The sequence below is a fragment of the Pimephales promelas genome, chromosome 5 (assembly GCF_988280905.1).
Source record: "Pimephales promelas chromosome 5, fPimPro1.hap1.1, whole genome shotgun sequence".
NCBI lineage: Eukaryota > Metazoa > Chordata > Actinopteri > Cypriniformes > Leuciscidae > Pimephales > Pimephales promelas.
This window is the reverse complement of record NC_142773.1, coordinates 29,414,888-29,428,807: the sequence shown is the minus strand read 5'-3', so window position 1 is coordinate 29,428,807 and position 13,920 is coordinate 29,414,888. Positions and strand designations below refer to the sequence as shown.

General features: G+C 40.3%; 1 protein-coding gene across 3 annotated transcripts in view; it reads left to right on the top strand.

Moving 5' to 3' along the window:
* Positions 1 to 13,920, top strand: part of LOC120483198 (cadherin-18) — an 84,481-nt gene that overhangs the window by 47,719 nt on the left and 22,842 nt on the right. For all 3 annotated transcript variants that reach the window (XM_089131271.1, XM_039678149.2, XM_039678150.2), the window contains exons 3-4: positions 10,980 to 11,274; positions 12,758 to 12,877. In XM_089131271.1, the coding sequence (XP_088987397.1) occupies positions 10,980 to 11,274; positions 12,758 to 12,877 (415 nt within the window). The remainder of the gene's footprint in view (positions 1 to 10,979; positions 11,275 to 12,757; positions 12,878 to 13,920) is intronic.

Below are 13,920 nucleotides of genomic sequence, written 5' to 3'. Positions count from 1 at the left end.
AAAATCAATGTTAATATTTAGTACAGTTGCTTTTGATTGCAATTACAGAGGTCAAATGTTTCCTGTAGTTTTTCACCAGGTCTGCATTTTGGCCCACTCCTCCACACAGATCTTCGCTAGATCAGTAAGGTTTCTGTTTTGAGCTCCCTCCAAAGATTCCCTATTGGGTTTAGGTCTGGAGACTGGCTAGGCCACACCAGAACCTTGATATGCTTCTTACTGAGCCACTCCTTGGTTATCCTGGCTGTGTGCTTCGAGTCATTGTCATGTTGGAAGACCCAGCCTTGACCTATTTTCAACGCTTTAACTGAGAAGGAGGTTCCCCAAAATCTCGCAACGCATGGCCCCGGTCATCCTCTCCTTAATACAGTGCAGTCGCATGTGCAGAAAAACACCCCCAAAGCATGATCACAGCAGAGATGTATAAAGTACTAGAAACCCGGACTTGAGTAAAAGTACAAGTGCTCTTTCAAAAAAGTGACTTGAGTAGAAGTTGAAGTGCTCTTTAAGCACCACACTTAAGTAGAAGTACTGAAGTATTCAACATTTTTGGTACTTAAGTATTGCAAGTAGTTTATTTTAAAAATCACTACTTAAGTACTAAAAGTAAAAGTACAAGTATTGTGTCATGTAATTATTATAAAAGCAGTCAAAAGTTTGAACTAGCAATCAAATAAGGCGCTTTGGCGGGACACAAATTTGCTTTGGCGGCCGCCAAAAAAAAATGTCATTGCAGGACAACCCCTGCATTAGTTGTCAATGTGTGTGTCAATAAAACTGGCATGTGATTTAGGCAGCATGAAAGCCAACTTGCAACGAATGATTTGTAAAATCAAAAAAACTCTGTAAAAAAAAAACTCTAGTAGAGTCCAGATAGAGCATTTTAGTACTTAAGTACAGTACTTAAGTATTTTTCTACTTCGTTACTATACATCTCTGCTTCACAGTAAGGATGGTGTTCTTGTTATGGTACTCACCATTCTTCCTCCAAGCACGGTTAGTGGAATTATGACCAAAAAGTTATATTTTGGTCTCCCACAACTCCTCTGGATCATCTAAATGGTCATTGGCAAACTTAACAGGCCTTCGAATGTCCTGCAAGGTTATTTCTCACTTTTCTTAGGATCATTGAGACCCCACGAGGTGAGATCTTGCATGGAGCCCCAGTCTGAGGGAGATTGACAGTCATGCTTAGCTTCTTCCATTTTCTACTGATTGCTCCAACAGTGCACCTTTTTTTCTCCAAGCTGCTTGGCAATTTCCCTGTAGCCCTTTCCAGCCTCATGGAGGTGTACAATTTTGTCTCTAGTGTCTTTGGACAGCTCTTTGGTCTTGGCCATGTTAGTAGTTGGATTCTTACTGATTGTATGGGGTGGACAGGTGTCTTTATGCAGCTAACGACCTCTAACAGGTGCATGTAATTTAGAATAATAAATATTTGCATCTGTAGTATACAAATAAATAGTTAAAAGTCATATATTGTGATTTCTGGATTTATTTATTTATTTATTTTTTTTTTTTTTAGATTGTCTTTCACAGTGGACATGCTCCTACGATGACAATTTCAGACCCCTCCATGATTTCTAAGTGGGAGAACATGTAAAATATGAGGGTGTTCAAATACTTATTTTCCTCACTGTATATATATGTGTGTGTGTGTGTGTGTGTGTGTGTGTGTGTGTGTGTGTGTCAAGTAGCATTATACTTAATGTAGGGTATGATTCTTCTCATAGAGGTTATACATCAATGGTATCCATTGGTTACGCAATCTACACAATAGCAGATGAAGTCTCTGGTTGAGCGAGAGACACAACACTCTCACAGGGTTTAATTCAGCTGCTTTTTGATTTATTTCACGTTCTCTTTTGTATCAAATGAATAACGTGAAAATGTTGGCAGCATGCACTTGAGCACTTTTCAGTAAAAAAAAAAAGAAGCAAAATAATTGTTCAGTATATTTTAGCCTAGCAGCTATAATTTGTTCTCCGTTCTATAGATTATTGCTGTGTTAAATATGCTCCCTTTTCATGTAGAAAAGCACACACACATAAACAAACCCAGACACCAAGAAAAAGATGCAAACGCACACAAACAGCTTAAGCTTTGAAATTTGTAATAGAGAGCTAGCAAGCTGCTGGCGCTCTCGATGGTCTCTTTCAATGTTAATCTCCCTACCAGCAGACTGGTAGCACACATTAGTGTGAATGTGTGATAACTAGAGGGTATACAGTAAAATAGACTTTGGAGTAGAGGAAGACCAATAGAGATCAGTCCACTGTCGTCCCATTGGAGTCGGTCTGGCTGATGAATATCTGTCACTGCAGCTTTTAAAATGGAGGATTACATTAAACCGCTCACCTCCTTCTCACTAATGGCAAATTACCAAACTCAGTGCCGCCCATGTATACTTCCTTATTCTGACGTGAAGGGCTCTTGGTGCAGTGTAAAATTGACCTTTCCATCAGCACGCCGGCTTTAATTTGCGGTTAGCGGTGAAGGCTGAGCCCTGATTTAATCAGTCCTTTCCTTCTTGTAGCGTGGGCAGTTTATCAAGCCCCTGCACAAGGCAACCTGTGCTTTCAGGTCTGCGGCAGCAGTAACCGCAAACCCATCATCACGGTCATGTCTGCATTCTGCAGAGAGAAATGTTTTTCAGATATATTTTTTTCAGTGCATTCTTAATGTAGACATTGTTATGAATATTAAAACAGCTGTCGGAATGAGGTCGGTCGAAACGCATCTAATGAGGTGCTTGTTTTGACAACATAGGTTGTTTCTTCAAATATGTGCACAAGTGTATTCTTAAAGGGATAGTCCGCCCATAATAAAATCTATAGTTTTCATCACTCTCAAGTCATTTGAAATCTGTGTGACTTTCTTTCTTCTGTGGAATATAAAAGAAGAATTCTGAAAAATGTTTGTGACTTTCACTGTATTTTTTGTTCATACAATGAAATTTAATTGGAACTGAAATTGTTTACCAACTGTTTACCACAATGCATTTAGTGTTTCGCACAAAAAAAATAATAATAAGAGGCTTGGAATGCCATGAGGGTCTCTGTCCCTTTAAAGCACTTAAATGTTTGTGCTGCAAGATGTCACCTCTTAACATGCATACTTTAAAAAGGCTTCTGATCCATAATAGGTGCTCTAATGCATCTAAAAGCATCACTTTGGCACCACAATAAAATGTCTTAGAACCCTGAATGAAGCATTGACTGTGAGTGTGTGAATGTGTATGTTTGAGAGGGTGTGCAAATACTCAGTGGTCAACGTTAGAAGTTAATGGCAGAATGTATTCCGAGCCGGATCAGCCTGCTTAGCATGCAAAATGTGCAATACACCCAGTTTGTTTCAAATGGTTAATGAGTTTTCATTGTGCTCAAGTGTTTGCTTTGATTCATAATCCCATTAATCGCATTTGATGCATTTGTATTTTCTAGGCTGGCTGCTTTCAGATTTGAGTCTATATCTGTCTGGCAGGTATCAAAGCCTTTTTTTGTGTGGTAATGGTGTGAAGGGGTACAGCATCATACTTTCTGCATGCAGGATTCTCCAACTCATCTGCCTCCCCCCCTCTCCTGTTGTTTTTTGTGACTTTTTGGACGCAGGATGTTGACTCTTAAAGTCGTTGGAATGCCAGACAGCATTCAAAACATGTTTTTTTTTTTTTTTGTTTGTTTTTTTTAATTATTATTTATTTAGAACACGATGCCAATTTTCATATCCAATTTGATATTTTCTTCTTACTAAAGAAGTTCTAAACTTCATTGTTAATGATTATGGTAATTATATGTATATCATTTAGTACTACTACTACTATAATAATAATAATAATAATAATAATAATGAATGTCAGTAAATATTTTATTTATTTATTTATTAACATTTTTATTGATTATTTCTAAGTGACACAGGTTATTCATCTAGATATGTTTTTTTTTTGTTTTTTTTTTATAAATACTAAAGTAATAGCTTAACAGTAATTTGGCTAGTGGCAAACTTGACTCACCAATAGCCTACTTGGCCTAAGTGACATCAGCAGAAAAATAAAATTTGTTTAAGATTACAAAAGAAAGCTATTTAATCTTTCTTTAGGAGTAAAATACACCGATCATGTGCAATAAGACCAGGACCAGTCAGTAAATAGAGTAAATGTAATGTTGAAAATCATCTTGGTGTATATGTGCATACTTTTTTTCTTTTTTTTTATAAAAATTAGGACATTTTCTAAAAACAAAAACAACAGCATCTATTTCATCCTCAGTTTAAGGAAATGTGATAGAACATTATTCAAATACTCTATCCATCTCTTCAGGAACCTAATGCATTCGGGGGAGTGAATGGTGCTTCCATAAATACAAGGCAAGTTCAAAACAAGGGTTACTCATTTTCAAGTACAATGTAGGAGGATTCTTCAATCTTTCATAATGCTGGATGCAGCAGGTGAACTTTAGGATACATAGCTGGATTAAAGAGGTGGACTAACGCATCCTCAAACAATGGCGTTGGTTTGGATCTCAGGTATAGCTGTGTTCATAAGAGCGCTGTTTAATACTGTATGTGCCCTGCTGCATTGCAGTTGTAACCAGGCATATACAAAAAAAGTTTTGTAGATAAAGCAATAGCCCCCGAAATAGTCTGGTTTCAGGCTCGCCTCCCATATATATCTAAGAAGGTGAATGTCCCTCTTAGCCAGGGGGAAAAGGTTTGGAAGGTGAACGTCATTCTGACTAATTGCTCACTGCGGTGGGATTACACAGGCTGCCAAGAATTATGGGAACATGGTGGGAAAAGAAAGCTGCTTGAATAGCAACCCTGCAACATGCCAAGTAATGTGTTTTTTTTTTCTTTTTTCTGCACACCAAGGCCCATGCTCTGCCAATTCCTGCTGCTCAGATTTTTATTTTTTGGATCAGACACATTGCCTTTTTTGAGGCCACATTAGTGATAATTAGCAACTGAAATGGCAACATTTATTGTTGGATAAGTGGCCTGAAAATAGCTTTGTGTCTCAGTTTCAGGTGGTCTCATCCAGCTTCCTGCATGTACATTTGAAGCTTTCTGCTGTTTTGCATGAATGTTTTGTGTTACTTTTATTACATGAGCATAGCATATGTGATTCTAATTAAAGGAGTGCCAGAGATGGTTTCATACATTGATTTTCACTGAAAGCTGACATGTACAAAAGTGATCATTTAGATTCCCTTTCAGTCAGTCACTACGAGTTACGTTTGTGACTGAAGAAATGGCGGTTTCACTTAGAAGCCTATCAACTTTGAGTTCTACAAAACGAGCCAATGGCAAAACAATGCCATGGGTCTGCGTAATTTTCGCCCCACCTTGTGGGTATATAAGGATGTGCATGTGCAATCTTGCATAATGTTTCTGCTTCGGAGCCGAGTGTTACTTCACTTCTTTCCACTGCAAAGCTGTCTACATGTTCAAAAGACAAGACGAGCAACACTTCAGCGATGTTGTTGTTACTGCTTATTACTGCATGTTCCAGCGACATCTCATTCCTGCTGCTGGTCTGTGCAGTGATCTGCCAACAGTGTGTGTTTTCTCCCTGGGCGCTTATGCTGTTGTGGGTTTTTTTTTCCTCTCTAAAAGAGCTGCATGTGGCGCAATGTTTTAAAGATGTCTCGCCTGTGTATTTCTGGGTGTGGTAGATGAATTGATTCCACTAATGGGCACGAGTGCTGCCTGGCGTGTTTGGGCTTAAATCACGCTCATGGCAGCATTCGTGGATGGGAGATTTTCCCATTGCGGGAACATGACCATCACAATGTTGCGATCAAGACTTGATGACCTCCATAGAGGTAGAGTCCCCTCAGCTACACCCCAATCTATTGCCTCCATGAGAAGGGATACTTAGGGATACTTTGGCTGGTCACGAGAAGGGATACTTTGACCAAATTGGAAGGATTTGAGGGTGACGATGTGGAACAATCCGACGAATCTTCCTCGGGCCAAAACACCCCATAGCACATTGCAACCTGTGAGGTTGCCGGATGAGGTCACTAGCCAGTCTTGTGGTGGGCCAGCATTTTATCCGGCGCCCCAGTGGATGACATCATGCCTGTCGCTGCATCACAAGGTGGTCTTGAGTCATCTGCAGATGAAGACTCGCCTGTGCTGCCTCCTTTGGGGGTGCCAGCATTGTCATGACTGACTGTTCCCGGGCAGCTGCAAGCATAGGGCTTAAGTGAAACACTCCGCCATGCCTCAAGGATTCAAGGCTTGATGATTGGTTTTTGTGGGCAGCGTGTGCTGACACTCGTCAACACCTGTCCCAATTCCTTTATTCCTGGAAGTGCATGAAGAGGTCATGAGATCGTGGAAGTCTCTTTTGACTTATTGTGACCGCTCAGCGACCTCTTCTGCCTTCTCTGCCTTCGATGAGGCCGCGGCTACAGGGGACACAGGGGTCCCCCAGGTGGAGCTTTCTATGGCAATGTGACTGTATCCCCAGAGCACCTCCTCCTGGAGCAGTGACTCAAAGCACCCTTCCAAGGCATATAGGTTTTCGTCCACTCTCATAGCCAAAGCCTCCTTTTCGCATTCTATGGCCATCCTGTGAGTATATCTGGCATGGGTGCTCAGAGATGTGCAAGAGGGCAGGGCTCATCCCGGGGCTCATATAAGAGCTGCATGCCGCCAACTACCAAGCTCTACGGGCGATGAAGGTGGCGAGGGCCTCTGCAAATATGCGTTTCCCCCAGTGAGCCTTCTCGCACAGATCTTGTTACAAGATCAGGGAGGATGAGGAACAGGTCCTTCTGGTTGCACATCATTGGCCCAGCAGGACTTGGTTCTGGAACTGGTGCTCCCTGTGACAGCCCCTCCCTGGCCAATCCCTATGAGGAAGGACCTCCTTTCTCAGAGATGGGGCACCCTCTGACACTCACGTCCCGATCTTGGGACTTCTCTGTCCATTACCATAGCTGTCAACATTGAACATTGAAAATAAGGGAGTTTTCCCGGAATCCATCCCCAAAATAAGGGATTTTTTTTTTTGCACAATTCTCACCCACAAACTTTAAAAATAAAGCACAATCCTTAAAAGTCTAAGGTGTTCATCTAGCCTATGTGTGAGAGAGAAAGAGACAGTGTCATTTAAAGGGAAAAAAATCTACATTTGGATTAGCGTGTGTTGCTCTAGCATTTGGACAACAATTTCAACATTTAGCCTATCACACATCTTCCAAAATCCGCAAAATAGGGAAGTGGGCTGTCTGTTTATTTTAATTACATTTACACATTTTGTGTAGCTTTAAAGAGCCTTAGCCTGATGGTGGACCATCGATCAGAAGACACACTATCTTTATATCCTCCTATAGGCCCAGAACGTTTTTTTTCAAGTTTTTTTTTTCTTCTTCATGTAATCACATTGTTAAAAGCTTAAGAAACAAATGGAAAAAAAAAAGAAAATATATTTTATTCATATATTTGAAAATCTATTTATAATAATTATTTTTTGTTTAAATTACATTGATATCTGAATTTATGTAAAAACCTAGACTTTCAAACATCAAAATGTAATGTATTAATATGTATTCGAGTACAAAATTACATTCAGCTAGCCTAAACATCGTTTCCTATTTTTTATTTATTTTTTTGCCTGGAAACGCAAAGAAATTCCAGGCAAAGAAACACGCTTGCCTGTCGCGTGAAAAATAGGCGTCAGTTCTATTTCTAGCATGCACGCGTTTTCTGGAGACGCGCGTGTCACGCAGGCAGCGTGCAATAAAAACGGACACGCCACGCAGCCAGTGTGTCTCCGGCCAGCGCGCGCGGCACCGCATCCGAGGATAAACGACTTCAAGCCGAATCTGTCCGAGCCCGTACGTCTCACACAATCAGAGAGTAAAAATACGGTATATTTTACGGGAAAATACTCAAACGGGAAGACAGCGGGAAAAGAGCTAAAATACGTGAGAAACCCAGAAAAAACGGGAGGGTTGACAGCTATGTCCATTACATGCCCTTCGCACGTAGGCAGAACGCAGTGTTTCGGGACCTCAGACCAGTCTTTCGTTTGTTAGGCAGCAGAACAGAAAGGCTCTCTCCAAGCAGAGATTGTCTCACTGGATAGTGGACGTTATTGTCTTGGCATACCAGGTTCAAGGCCTGCCATGCCCCCTAGGGGTGAAGGCACACTCCACCATGAATGTGGCTTCCTCCTGGGCTCTAGTGCATGGCGCCTCGCAAACAGACATCGGTAGAGCTACAGGCTGGGCGACACCGAACATATTTACGAGATTCTACAATCTTCAAGTGGAGCCAGTGTCCTCCTGTGTTCTTAGTTCCAGTAGCTAGTAAGTAGGACCTGCTCGGTGTCATCGCTTGTTTTGCCATTGCACTCAACGGACTGGATACGTGTGTTAATAACTCAGGTGAGCTCTCTGTGTAGCCCAGGGGGTCCTTCAGCACTGTTGATGTCGAAACCTAAGTGCATGCCTGCGGCAGCCCTCGTGTCAGGCTAGGTGCCTCCGTGTGCATGGTTCCACCCTTGGGCAACCCCCACTTGTGTATTTCTACGTGTATTTCCATCTCTTTGTGTATGTGTCTTTCCCTTGGAAAGTCCACTTTGCCATCCCTAGAGTTGAAACTTGTTTCATATGCATCCCGTTTGTGGGTCATTTGTGTATTCTGTAAGACTTCCCTATGGGCAGGCATTGTGTGGCTTATTTCTATGGGGATATGCTTCCCAGTGTACCCTTCGCCAGTTCTAGTCTCACAACAGGTAGCTCAGACTTGCGCAGGGCACTGGAAGACAGCAACTGTGGCATGATTAAATAGGGACCCCATTTCATCAGTCACTGACGAAACTCATTTTGACTGACTGAAAGGGAACGTCTCAATTATGTATTTGACCCTCGTTCCCTGAAGGAGGGAACGGAGACGTTACGTCCACCTGCCACAACCACTGTACCGGTGAAACAGCCGGGCATTCAGTCTCGGCACCTCAGCAGATAACATAATGCGAGATTGCACGCTCAGGATTTTTTGGGGCAGAGTTGCGCTATGCAAATTCCATTGTTTTGCCATTGGCTCTTTTTGTAGAACTCAAAGCTGATAGGCTTCTAAGCGAAACACCCATTTTGTCAGTCACTGACGTAACGTTTCATCTCTGCAAACATATGGGTCAGTTACATACAAGAGTGTCCAGTTTTTGGGGAGATGCACCACATGACATTTCACAACTTTAACTAACCATGTTTTGTCATAAAAAAAAGGTGCAGGAGATATCTTTGTGATGCTTTTTCCTGTCAGTTTTTATGCATATTGGTTGCACCACATGCTTTTGCAGTTGAGATAATGTTATAGTATTAAACCAGCATTTGTGGTTGACGCAGGAAGATAAAATAAGTAGTCAGACATTTAGAAAAGTCAACAGACCAAGGGCTGTAACTTGCTGTGTAAATAAATAAATAAGCTAAATTAGGTCTTTGAAGGATCAGCATAATAGTTGCAGACTGCATGTTTCCTTCTGCAAATTCTAAATACTTGTTTGGAGATTTTTATTCACTATCACAGAAAATTCTTACCTTCAGGCAGTAAAAGCAATATTCTGTTACAGAACAACTTATTGCATAACAAATATGAATGTGGTGGGATTAACCAATGTTTATTAGGAGGTATCCTTTCACCCCTGTGATGCATGTGTGTTTCACATGAAACTCAATTTTGTTCTGGTTCGTGCCACAGGCTTTAGCCTCATAATTTCAGGGTAGTTGAGTCTCTACAATGCGTTTTTACCCCTGAATAAATATATATATATATAAAAGAAAAAGAAAACAAAATCTTACACTTCACCATTTATTCTGTAAAGTATCTCGTCAGAACACATGGGGTATCCTTGTGTTCATTTCATAATGTGAGTTCTATTTAAAGAGCATGCTAATTACAAGAGCATTTTGTGACGAGCTGGGACATGCCACAGTCATTATCGTGATAGATTTGTCACAGAACTAAATGCTTGAACTGCATGACATTTCATTTATCCCACATATGTAAGGGTTTTGACAGGAGTGTTTTAATGTCTTTGTCTTAAGACTTCAAACATTTATTTCTTGGTCTTTGTCATTTAATTTTCTGTTTTCAACCAGTTAGATGATTTAAAGTGCAAAGACTGACATTTAAAACTATTCTATGAAGTTGCTGTATTTCTAATGGGGACCAAAAGTCTGAGACCACTAAGGAAAATGTTGCTATTTTGCGATTTTTATTGGAAAATGTTTTATCATCATAATTTGAATAAAATGTTAAATTGAGAAATTAACACAGCTTAAATCATGCTGGAGAACATGATCATCAGGTTTGACCAACTTCCTGAGGTGGACAGTAACAAAGTACATTTACTTGAGTACTGTACTTTAGTCAATCTGATTTTCATTTTCAACGTTGGGGTTGGTCTTCTAAATGCAGATGTTGTCATTGTTTTGGAGCTTATAGATAACAGTAAGGCTAACATTCATACTAAAAGCAAAAAAAAAAAAAAAACAACGTTCACAGAGACTTTAAACAGGGTACTAATTATAGATGCCGATGCATTGGGTACTGTACGTATTACATACAACAATAATAAAACACTTTTTACTTTTGATATTTAAGTTCTTTTAGAAACAAGCACTTCTGTACTTTTGCTGAAGTAAAAATCTGTCTTTACAACTTTTAATTGTAACGGAGGAATATTTGACCAGTATGTATACTTTGTCGACCTTTGCCAACTTCAGCGGTTCAAGTATCCTTTTGAATTTTGTTCTTCAGTGGAAGCAATACCATATGACTGTCTGTACAGAGAGTCACATGATCAATGTCACTAGTGGGACCTACTGTAGAAATAATAAAGAATCTCAAATGTTTCTTATTTTTCAAGATTCTAAAACTTTGTTTATATCCTGGTTTAAATGTTATTTTTACAAAATAGCAGTGTTACGGAAAATAAAACCATCTTTTCTTGTTACTTTCAGTTACACTCAAACTCAGACGAAGGTGATGGCTCCGTCCAGTATTTACTCTCTGGAGAAGGTGCCGGTTCCATATTCATAATCAATGAGTTAACAGGAGATATTCATGCAAAGAAAAGCCTGGACAGAGAAAAGAAGAACCATTACGTGCTCCATGCTCGGGCCATTGACCGCTTCACCAACAGAGCCTTGGAACCCGAGTCAGAATTCATCATCAAGGTCCAGGATGTGAACGACAACGCTCCCAAATTCCCAGACGGCCTCTTTTCAGCCTCCGTGCCTGAGATGGCAGACATCGGTGAGCTAACAGTCAGGACCTCCTAGCTCTGGGGGTTGTCTGAGGCTGTGCCCGGGGAACACAAGAACATTTTGTCAGTAGAGCATAGGTATTATTAGCTGCCTCATTAGTTTCAGACCACAGAGTCCAACTGCAGATCGGAGTCTTTCTGGCCTGGACCCGGACGAATCATGCATGTATGTTGCTGGTTGGTTGCAGTGGATTTATAGTGGGATTTATTAAAGCTATTGTTTCATATAGAAAGCCTCTCAAGAGGATACTACATATTGTCTGTTGTAGAAAAAGGGATTTCATGAGTAATCTCAAAATCTAACCATTTTTATCTCACAAAAAGCCCCAAAAGTATGTTCACTCACACATGGGGTGCAAATGTTTTGAAGTGCTTCCAATCTAAAGCAGTATTTGATAAACAAAAAACAGCTGTGTTTATGTCTTTTACACCCATATCTCAATTTGAAACATCAATGTTTTATGGATCTGTGCTATCCACCCTAATACATGAGTAATCCACATGCAGAGCATGCAATTTGCATCAATGGCAGTGCACATCAACTCTGCAGTAAATGGACTGTCAGAAAAGTGTTAATTGTCTGTAGAGTTCTTCCTTCCTATCCGAATCAATTGGCTGGACTTACGCCAAAGAGCTGTGAAATTATCATTCCTCACAACCTTTCGACACAATGTTCTCCCCTGGGCAAGGCTATAGGATAAGTGCAAGGTTTATTTCTCACTTTTGGCCTTGAGTCGCTCTCCGCCACCATAGAGAATTTTTTTTTTTAATGAAATACATTGAGTCTTTACAAATATTAAACAAACAGAAGGCTATTATATGTATCTGTTGCAATGACAAAAATATCTGTACAGTATTCGGGCAAAACTGGATGTGGGCGACAATTCAAAACTAAAATATACTTTTCACACAGAAAATATGCCTTAACATGAAATAATTCTAAATTATATAAACATTTGGCTTTATATATGTATATGTGTGTTTTTTTGTGTGTGTGTGTGTGTGTAAATGTAATTTATTTCTATGTCCCTAATATTTGTATATCCATTCAACCACTCCCCCCCTCTTTTTGATGAATAGAAAGTTCAAACATTCAAGAACATTTTCTCCCTATTTTATTAATGTTTCTCAGAGTGTTTAAAACATGTAATATAAACATTTCAGTATGTAGATAATCTGGTATATATAATTAGTACAACACATGTATTGCACAATAAAGCAAATTGTTGAGCTTAAAATCACATTTTCATTCAAGGCTTGGAGGAGAAAGGCCCATGAAAGGTGAATTCAACCTGGTACAGTTCAAGGAAGGAGGCATGAGATGAGTCACTTGAATTAGCAAGCGGCATATGAGTACCGCATCTGCCTCTGTTGGTGCATGCTTGTGGCATGCATTAATGAGAATTAGTGCAAATCTGAGCATGTGAATTATTTTAGCAGTTTAACGTGGACATATTTTTTATGTCCACACAGGAACATCAGTGATCCAGATCACTGCCACAGATGCCGATGATCCCACCTATGGAAACAGTGCCAAGATCGTCTACAGCATTCTCCAAGGGCAGCCTTTCTTCACCGTTGACCCCAAAACTGGTACGTAAAGACCTCACTTTCTCAGAATAACCTGTTTTATGGACGCTTTGAGATGCCTTCGATTGTAGAAGGCTCCACTTGAATATTTTCTGATCGTTCCTGTGAGCTTGTGCAAAGTCACCAGCGGATGAGTCATTCCACAATAATAGGCTGTAGGAAACACATACAGTTTCTCTGTAAAACAGCTTTCAGGCTCACAAAGGAACTCCCAATTTATTGCGCTACCCTATGTGGATAATAACTGATGGGTTCTCATATTGTTGAGGGGCTGTCATACATGTTGTTTCAACCTTTGATGTAAAAACAGCAAAAGAGTGAGGCAAAAATCTTCGGAACGACTCTCGGACTTAGACACACGCATTGAAAATCTGTTAAATAATGCGTGAAATGTGTGAAAAAAAATATCACTTTCGGTTGTCTCTTAGAAATAAATCAATAAACCTACATTGAGGGTGATGAATATGGATGGTTTTCTTCTAAAACGTACATGGTACACTCAATTACTCTTGCAAAGCCCGGGCGGATAAACAAATCATTTTCATAATATGATCAACACATGATAGAAACATAGAGAGTGCGGCAACGTGCGACCCAGACTACAATGTTTTGTGGCGGCAAAAAAAAAAACGCCCGAACCGTGGCCTACTTTTTATGATGTACCACTCGCCTACAGTGTATATCCTAATTTAATGTTTCCCTTGCTCCCTCTTTTTTTCATTCTGTGCTTAGTAGCCATTTGGTTAAATGTCCACAGTGGTGGTGTTTGTTTATGTCAAGTTGAATGTGCCTGGAGGGTGTTTGTCCCAGATTGAAAGTGCCAACCTGCTGAGTGTTTATCCCATGATAGAGCCTATTTGAGGCAGGATAATTTTGCTTGGCTTATATGTGTTTGAGTGTGCCTGGGTAGTGGTGCAAATGCTTGTACGTCTATATTAGCACTGTACAAGGTAAAATGGTGAGTAGCATCTGTTCCAGCTGTTATTGTGTGCGTAGTTCTTCAGCACCGCCTTGTCAGCAACAGCATGATGAGCTGCTGACCCAAG